This window comes from Akebia trifoliata, chromosome 13, assembly GCF_017979445.1.
Source record: "Akebia trifoliata isolate Shusen 1 chromosome 13, ASM1797944v1, whole genome shotgun sequence".
Classification (NCBI taxonomy): Eukaryota; Viridiplantae; Streptophyta; class Magnoliopsida; order Ranunculales; family Lardizabalaceae; genus Akebia; species Akebia trifoliata.
In genome coordinates this window covers 31,512,349-31,521,223 of record NC_141387.1, presented here as the reverse complement: position 1 = coordinate 31,521,223, position 8,875 = coordinate 31,512,349, and the positions used below count along the sequence as shown (strand labels likewise).

Below are 8,875 nucleotides of genomic sequence, written 5' to 3'. Positions count from 1 at the left end.
GAAACAAGAGTGGAGCCAGGATTTTCCTGTAGTGGGGGCAAACTATGGTTAGTTGTTCAGTGAAGATGAATGGTTTTAAAGAGAAATTAAGAGGTTTTTAGTTAGAAGTTGAAAAAAAAGAAATTTAGGTCATTTCCAATTAATATTTAAAAAGTCCCTGTCAAGAGGCAATGTCTTGAACAAAAAATTGAAGAGGTGAGGGAGTGGGGACAAATGGGACATGTAATTAGTTGAAAATATAGGGGTGTCTGAAAATTCTGTGGGGGCAAAAATTGGAGGGGAGTGAGGGTGTAAGGGCAAATGGGAAGAGTAGTGAGGGAATGAAGACAAATGGGTCATGTAATTAGTTGAAAATATAGGGGTGTCTCAAAGTTCTGTGGGGGCAAAAATTGGACGGATGTGAGGGTGTGGGGGTAAATGGGGAGAGAGGTGAGGGAGTGAAGACAAATGGGGCAAATAATTAGTTGAAAATATAGGGGTGTTTCAAAGTTCTGTGGGGGCAATTGCCCCCACCAACTCCTTACTAGCTCTGCCCTGCTTGCGAGCACTTTGAGACCCTCCTTAACATCCCTCACAGCCTTTAATCCTCTATCATCAAAGACATCATTTTGACATCTCATCTCATTCAAGAGACCAAGTTATCTTGGACGAGTTAACTCATCTCCAACGAGTTAGAGCCTTAAACTCGTTTTATAATTTATTTATTTTGTTAAGCGCTCATTTTATAATTATTTATCCATATATACTTTTTTTTTATTATAAAATTAGATATATTAGAAGATGTTTAATTATTAAATCATATTTTGTTTAGTTAATAAATGTTTAAATTAAAAAAGAATTAATTAAAATATACAAAATCTCAATTGACTCGGGCAAGTTTTACTAAGAGTCATCCCGTTTGTCTCCCGAGATTTTGTGCATGTGAAATGCCTTGTCTATCCGTCTCATTCATGGACGTATCTCGTCTCGTTCAAGAAATAAACTGAGATGAATCGGCGAAAGACCTTGCTTCTCTCGTTCATGGACCATACCGAGATGACTCGCATCTGAGTCATCTCGGTCTCTGACAATATTTAAAACCATCTCACCACACCCAAACACAAACAGGGCCCATTAGTATTTATATAAAATAATAATAAATAATTATTTATGGGTAATCAGGATTTAATACCATATCTCTCTCCCTCTCACAAACACACACACACACACACACACACACACACACACAAACCAACTGAACTAAGCGTACAGGCCCAATGTGAGATATAGACTTTATCTTTGGTTTGGGCCGTTTGGGCATGAATGGTTGTTGTTGTAATTTTTAAGTTTATTGTTAGGTGTCAATGTGGATGACCCAAAAGTCTATTATAGTGGCCACCTCCATCTGCACAAGATTTGAGTGGAAATATGTATTGGGTTGGTCCAACATAGTTCTATTTTTGACAAATTTGACCTGGGGATTCGTATAACCAAATTCGAGGATCACATCTCTACTGTACAAAACTCCTGATGAAAAGTCACTGAGATAAGACCAAGATGGATATATTTACCTATTTTGTCCAAACTATATATTTACCCATTTTAGTGTTGTTATTTAATTTAAAAATAAAAAAAATAAAAAAATAAAAACCTAGAAAGTGGCATGTTCAAAAGCACATGTATCAAAAGGGTTTATTTGTAATTTTAAATATTGATTGAAGAGTTTTTTAAGATTAAAAGGTCAAAAATGGTATTTTTGTAATTTTGAAAACTAGCAAAGTGATTATATGGTCATAAGTTGCAATTTTCTTTTTCTTTTTCTTTTTTATCAAAATGACCCTGATTATTTTAAATTTAAATATAAAAGTGGGAGGCATATTTGGCCACTCAAATTTTGGTGTCGAATCACTTCTACTCCGCCTTCTCTCGTCATAATGGTGAAGTAAAGATAATTTAAAATATTGATTAAAGGGTTTTTCACAATTACAACGTAAAAAAGGAGATTTTGTAATTTTGAAAACTAAGCAAGGTGATTGTAAATTTTCTTAGTTTTTACCTAAATAACCCTTATTATATTAAATTTAAATATAAAAGTAGGGTTATTTATGGTTACTCAAATTTTGGTGTAGAACTGCTTCTACTCCACCTTCTCTTATTAGACCTTCTCGGAGGAGAACTTCAACAACTATGTGTCGGGTTAGTAGTTAGTTCTCATTACCGCTCCCTTTATTATAGTTTCTTGCATTAATGTATCACTGTTATATCTGTTAATTGTCCAATATAGGTTGATGCAAATTCCACTTAGATCTCACTATAAGTATTGAAAAGCTAGTGATCATAGAAGAAAAGATTCGTGCCGTGTGAGTTTAGATATATGGTACTTGTGATGGGGCTCTAACATAGGCATAAACACTGACATCAAATATGAGAGTACTTGTAGAGGACTCTAGTAGATCGATTAATATCATGTAAAAGATCTTCATATTTCACTCCCCAGTGTTATGTGATTTTGTAGAGTGTAAATAAGGGGTGCAACTTAGTCTGTTCAAACCGAGAACTGAGCCAAACTGATAGCTTTGGAGTGGTTTGATTCGGTTTGGAACAAGTTGTGGTTCGGTTCTGGGTTATGAAAATGGAGAACCGATCAATTTGGTTCAGTTCTTGAATCAAGCTTGAATAGAACCGAACCCCTATGCAATAAATAAATATATATGTAAATAATAATTAATATGAATTATTTTAGGAGTTAGGACATAGATTAGTATTTTTTTGTATGGATAAACTAATGATTTTTTATGGATAGATTAGTGATCATTGTATGAAATTTTATGTTTATTATATGTTTGTTTTTTTTATTAAAAAGTATTACTTACAATTTATAAGATATTGACAATCTGTAGAACCAAACTGACTTTAGTTCTGTTTAAGTAGTTTGGTTCTGGTTCTTATTTAGTAGAACTGACCTATGTCGGTTCGGTTTCAACTTGACCTCAATCCGAAACAAACTGAGCCAAGTTGCACCCCTAGTGTAAACCACAAAAAAAATTATCATTATCAAAGCCTTTTCGCAAGGATTCGGTTTAAGTGATTCCAAGGGACTTTTGGGGCTGTTAAGGATGATTGGTTATGTGGTTGTGGATGAAGGCAAGTTTGTTAATAATGATTTTAATGTTTGGAAAAATTTTCCTAGAAGAGACAAGTAATTTGGAATTGGGCAAGTTTTTTTACAATATTCGTTGCTTAAATTCCATTTGTAAGTTGTTTTCTTCCAATGATGGGTGAACCTAATTAAAGGGAAGGAAGTACTATGTAAAACATTTTTTTTTTAATTAATTTATTTATTTATGTAATGTGGATGAATTAATCAATTGTTTGCTCTTACATATGTGCCTTAGCACATAAGTTTTTAAGTGTAACCAAATGCATTATAAAGATTTTGCTCTCCATTCTGTTTTTAAAAGCATCCATGAGGTTCCTCTAGACTAACATTTTAGCTAGTAAGGGAAGAATTAATTAACAGGGTTTTATAAAGTGTGTTGGAGAGGTAGCTCTAAGAATAGATTTTCCAATTCAATTAGACTCATTGAACATTCCCATTGGTGTGCATGCCTCCAAAAGGAATTGAACCAATGAATTTGCCAATTATGAGTGGTATTCTTCAACCATGGATGTGTGACAAGGATCATTGTACAACGTAACTGTTAGAGCATAAGATATTAAGGTGCATGAGATACACTTGATTATTCACAAATGAAAGGTTGTGATGAAGATTGATATATTTAGAATATATATTCTACACCAAAAAATCACAATTATGAATGATTGTTAAGAGTTCTCATCATAATTGGAACGGTTATAAACTGTTTCTAAAAGGGGTGTTTCTAATATTTGGAACAATTAATAAACGTTCCTCGTTATGGTTCTAAACCCTTACAAAATTTTATCGTAGTAAGATTTCCAACTTGTTTTAAAATTATATTACACAAATAGTTCCTAAATTTTAAGCCATTCTTGATTTGAAAATAAACCTATAAAAAATCGCCAAGAGAAAACACTCCCTAAGCATTCTTACAAATATTTATAAATTAATTAATTAATTAATATACTTAAAACAAGGCATTTAAAGTCTAATTTTTTTAACAATAACCCAAAAAAAAAAGATTCATGGACTTCCCATCACAACATCCATTTTTTCATCTATCATAATAAAAACTACAAAAGTAACGTAATAAAATCCAGTCAACAATTAAAACGAGTAAAAGACAAATTACAAACTAATCGATGAAATCAATAAGAGTATGAGGTCATGCAACATATGATCCTCTTCCAACTTCACCTAACGTTGAATGATAGTTATCTAGTTCAAGCAGTTCAACATCTCTTTTTTCAACGGCATCACTGATAACCTTGTATGCATCTTTCGAAAGAGGTTTTCTATGAATCATTTGAGGCTCATTCCCAATATAAGCTCGTCCAAAAGCAACAACCTGTTTACGTCAAGATAATATTCTGCATTGTCTCCATAGATTTGCAGGTTGATCGGGTGAGATGGAATCTGAAAGTTGAGGTAATCCATTGTGGCATGTTTGATTGAACCAATGTGCTTCCTTTGATCACTTGAACCACCTTCTATTGTAATACAAAGCAAATCAGTTTAGAAAATTAAAATGTCTAAATGTGCCGGGGTTAGACGATAATGACATGTTTGGCACCATATTAAGTGGCAGATGGAGTATGTTGCATAGTACTAACAAAAGAGGGCTTCTATTGCAACACCAACTTTTACTAAGAGCACCTCAAGTCTGCGATTAATTATTTGGTGATTTCATATGAATTGGGGTCCTCTTAGGAAAAGCTGGCGTGGCAATAGAATCACTCTAATAATATTTGAAACAAACATTATCAAGAACCCATTCCATTTTCAACAATTATTACATATCTACTTATTCTCATATTATTCTTCTTTAGTGAAAGAAGAGATATGTTCTCATAATTATGAACTACAAGGACCAGACCCGAATCCTATCCTTCCCGCGGCCACATCGTAAACCACCTCCAATCCCAAATGCTGTCTATTTCCAAAGATGGCCAGATCACTTGGATTACTATTTGCAATGAAAGCTAGGCACTGTTGTGACTGACTTGGTCCAAAAAGAATCCCAGACAGATTTTGATCCAAATCAACACCACCTTCGAAATGCAACGTTAGCTTTAGTGTCGAGAAGTTCGTGTTCCCCGAAAGGTCATAACATGTGTCTAAATTTGAAATCGGTTCAGCAGATGGGTACTTCGACATCGATTGCTTAAATGCTGATCGAAGTGCTGCATAAGCCACTGGAGGCAATCGGCTGAATACGGTGCCAGAGTCTATGATGGTTCCCGAAGACGTAAATACCGATGGTTGGATTGATAATTTTTTATTTGCGACGCTTATCCCTAACAATTTTAGGGAATAAAATGACGGGTAACGCGGGTCAGTTACTAAGGGTGTGTACCTAAGATTTGTCTTGGTAGTGGCCCCAAAAGCTAAGTATCCAGTTGAGCTTGCTCTAGGTGGAAGACAATAAGAAAATGTTCCCCCAAATTTTTTCCTAGTTTGGGACACAAATGATACTTTATGGCGTCCGAGGCCCAACAAACCGGCTGTTTTCCCGAAGAGGCCGGTATTGATTTGACCGCAACCAAATTGGAAATTGGGGAATACATCTGAAGATGTCAACGTTAATGTCTCACGTGCAAAGAATCCAATCGTTGTCGAATGGTCCGCGTAGTAAACACCATAAAGGCAAGTGGAGGATTGGCAATTGGATATCGTAACTTGGGAGCACTCGGGGGCGCTACAAGAGATATTGGAATAAGAGGATGACTTAGAGGGATCAAATATTGGGTCTTGTTGTGGATGGCAACTCAAGGCACATGGTTGGCATTGAATCCATGTCAAGTCACTTCCTGTATCAATTTCCACCGAAAGATCAAGCTTGGGTGTACCAAATCCGATTTTAACTATGAAATTAGGAGTTCCCAAGGATTGGCCGGGACTGACTGGTACGGCCTTCTCCTCCTCGATATCTCCTACTCGTTTGGAAAATTTGGAGTGGATGTATTTGACCCGGGATTCGTCTTGGAGGAGGATTTCAATGGTACTAGGAGCCGCCGTTGTTGTTGTATTGTGTCCGTGAACCAATGGTGCGCAAGGCCCATGTTTGTGAGTTAATAGTAGTGTTGTGGGAGATCGTCTTGGACCTGAAAAGATTATGTTAAAATATGAATGAAGTCTTCGAGCATATATAGTGAGGTTCATTTGGGCCCATTTTGACATTACCCATACTCTCACGTCGTGGCATGTGTTTGGACCATAGTTTTTTTTCCTTGGGATGCACTATAAATATGTGTCGTTGTGGATCCCCAAGAAAAAATCCATGGTCATACCACATGCCACGTCAAGAGAGTATGTCAGAAGGGGAGTAAGAAAATCATCGTTCTTTCTAACTTTCTCAATACTTGGCTGATGTGTCACGGAACCATAGATCTTTTTTCTCGGGATATACAACTGTAAATCTTTATAGGAAAAAGATCTTTGCTTTCGTGTCCATACCACATCAACCAAGTGAAGAATTTCTATTAAGAAAAGCAGCACTCATTCATTAATCAACCCTTTGAACGATGTATTTCAGTCCATTGGGGAATTCCAACTCAACCGTTCTTTTGACCACGATTGATACTAATTTTACAAGGTTGAATGCAGAGGCACCTAAGAAAAAACAGGGGCAAGTACCAAAAGGGTCATGTGTAATATAAAGCCATAATTACTGGTCCAATCATATTCTTAAAATATTTAATTATTTATCAAAAGACATACTATCTAGGCAAATTTATCAAAACATGCACTACATTTCGACTATTTACCAAAATGGTAAACAGTAGCAATTAATTCCGAAAACGGTAAAATTACCATTTTCGGAATTAATATTTTTTAGCAAACGGTAAAAACAGTAAAATATATTTTTTTTTATCGAAAATACCTTTTTTTATTTTTTAACTAAAATGACAAAAAAAATCCTCTTCTCTTTCATATTTCTATTTAGTGTTGGGAGTTGGGAAGATTAAAAAGAAGAGAAAGATTTAGTTGGATTTTAATTTATTTCTAAGGTTAAAATGGTAAATACATATGTAAAACAAAAAAGGGTATTTTCAGTAAAAAAAATTTACATTTTATTGTTTTTACTGTTTTGGTAAAAAATATTAATTTCGAAAATGGTAAAATTACCATTTTCGAAATTAATTGCTACAGTTTACCATTTTGGTAATTAATTATGAAAACTCTACTATTTTGGTAAATCTTTCTCTCTCTCTCTCTTTATATATATATATATATTCATTATGATATTTATTTCTTTTTTACTGTTCACAAGAATATATATATAGGGTCCCGTTCAGTAACAAACATTTTGGCAAAACATTTTTCAAAACATGAGTTAGTGGTTTTGGAATAGGCTGATTTTTGGTGAGGATGATCACTACGGTGAGGAGATCATCCTCACTAAAAATCAGCCCATTCCAAAACTTCTAGCCCCAGTTTACAAGTTGAAAAATCATGGACCGTCAATTTTTTGTAAATCATTTTTGATGGAGTTAGAAGTTTTGGAATGGGCTGATTTTTGGTGATGATGATCTCCTCACCGTAGAGATCATCCTCACCAAAAATCAGCCCATTCCAAAACCTCTAACCCATGTTTTGAAAAATGTTTTGCCAAAATGTTTGTTGCTGAACATTTCCCATATATATATATATATATATATATATATATATATATATATATATATATATCCATTATGGTATTTATTTATTTTTACTGTTCACATTCTTGTGATCCCCAAATAAAAGAACTTTTTTTTACAAAATAATGAAAAAGCAAGAGTTGTATTTATTTTAGATTGAAAATACGGATATAAATATTTTCAAAATATTGGACAAGTCATCTCGATCACGGACAATTCACATGGAATATCCTACTCATTCAAGAATCATATAGACGAGTCATCTCCGTCTCGAACTATCTTGATTTTCCAAAATTACATCATGGGTTTGTGTTTAGTTACCTTTGGTGAAGGAATCAGAGCAAATAGTTGATGATGTTAGTAAGGATTTGGCATCAAGAACATGATGGCTCTTTGTTGGGCCTCTCCCTGCACCACTATAGGCATAGGCGGCCTTGTTCAAACACCCTGAGTGAAACAAAAGGAGTGAAAAGAAGAGGTGAAGGCAATGGAAAGAGGAGGAATGGGTGATAGCCATAATGTGGTTTTGTTGGGCTAGTTTTTGAGTTGTGAAGTAAAATATTCTTAGATTTATATAGAGTGGAAGGGAAAGGGAAAGGGAAGGGGAGGGAATTAAAGGGGGAAAGGGGAGGGAATTAAGGGAAGGGAAAGGGAAAGGCGAGAGAATTAAGGGAAAGGGAAAGATAGAAAAAGATAGAAAGGGACAACAATGAACAATCTAAGAAGACTTGGAAAAGGCCTAAATTATTAATTTAAGAAGACTTTGCATGCAAGTGTTCACATAGGCTAAGATCGTTTTAAAACTTCATTTACATGCATGGTTTCAAAACTCGTTCAAGACTAAGACCTATCGCCTGAGTCATCGTAGTATCAGGCATGGATGAGACAGACAAATCAATGTATCAGACGAGATTTAAAACCCCATGTTTATTTTTCTCATTGTTGAACGAAACATCTCAAACGTATCAAAAAACTCGTTTGAGACGACTCGATTTGTTCACAAACGAGACGAGGTGTCAACATGTGTTTTAAACCTATGTTTATATGTGTTGTTAAATAATGACTAAGATCATATGCATTGTTTTAAAACTTGGTATTCCATTTTGTCTCTTTTCAC

The 8,875-nt window shown here is 34.7% G+C and overlaps 1 protein-coding gene across 1 annotated transcript; it reads right to left on the bottom strand.

Moving 5' to 3' along the window:
- Window positions 1-4,758: 4,758 nt before the first annotated feature.
- LOC147388313 (aspartyl protease family protein At5g10770-like) lies at window positions 4,759-8,287 on the bottom strand. The gene is made up of 2 exons (XM_086421283.1): window positions 8,080-8,287; window positions 4,759-6,222 (listed from the first exon to the last, which is right to left on the bottom strand). Exons 1-2 carry the CDS (start codon window positions 8,273-8,275, stop codon window positions 4,973-4,975), a joined length of 1,446 nt encoding a protein of 481 aa, XP_086277409.1. The 5' UTR covers window positions 8,276-8,287; the 3' UTR covers window positions 4,759-4,972.
- Between the last annotated feature and the right edge of the window lie 588 nt (window positions 8,288-8,875).

Coding starts and splice junctions, on each gene's coding strand:
- LOC147388313 (XM_086421283.1), bottom strand. CDS start 8,275: ATGGCTATCACCCATTCCTCCTCTTTCCATTGCCTTCACCTCTTCTTT. Junction 6,223..8,079: donor CTCTGATTCCTTCACCAAAG/GTAACTAAACAC, acceptor TAATCTTTTCAG/GTCCAAGACGATCTCCCACA.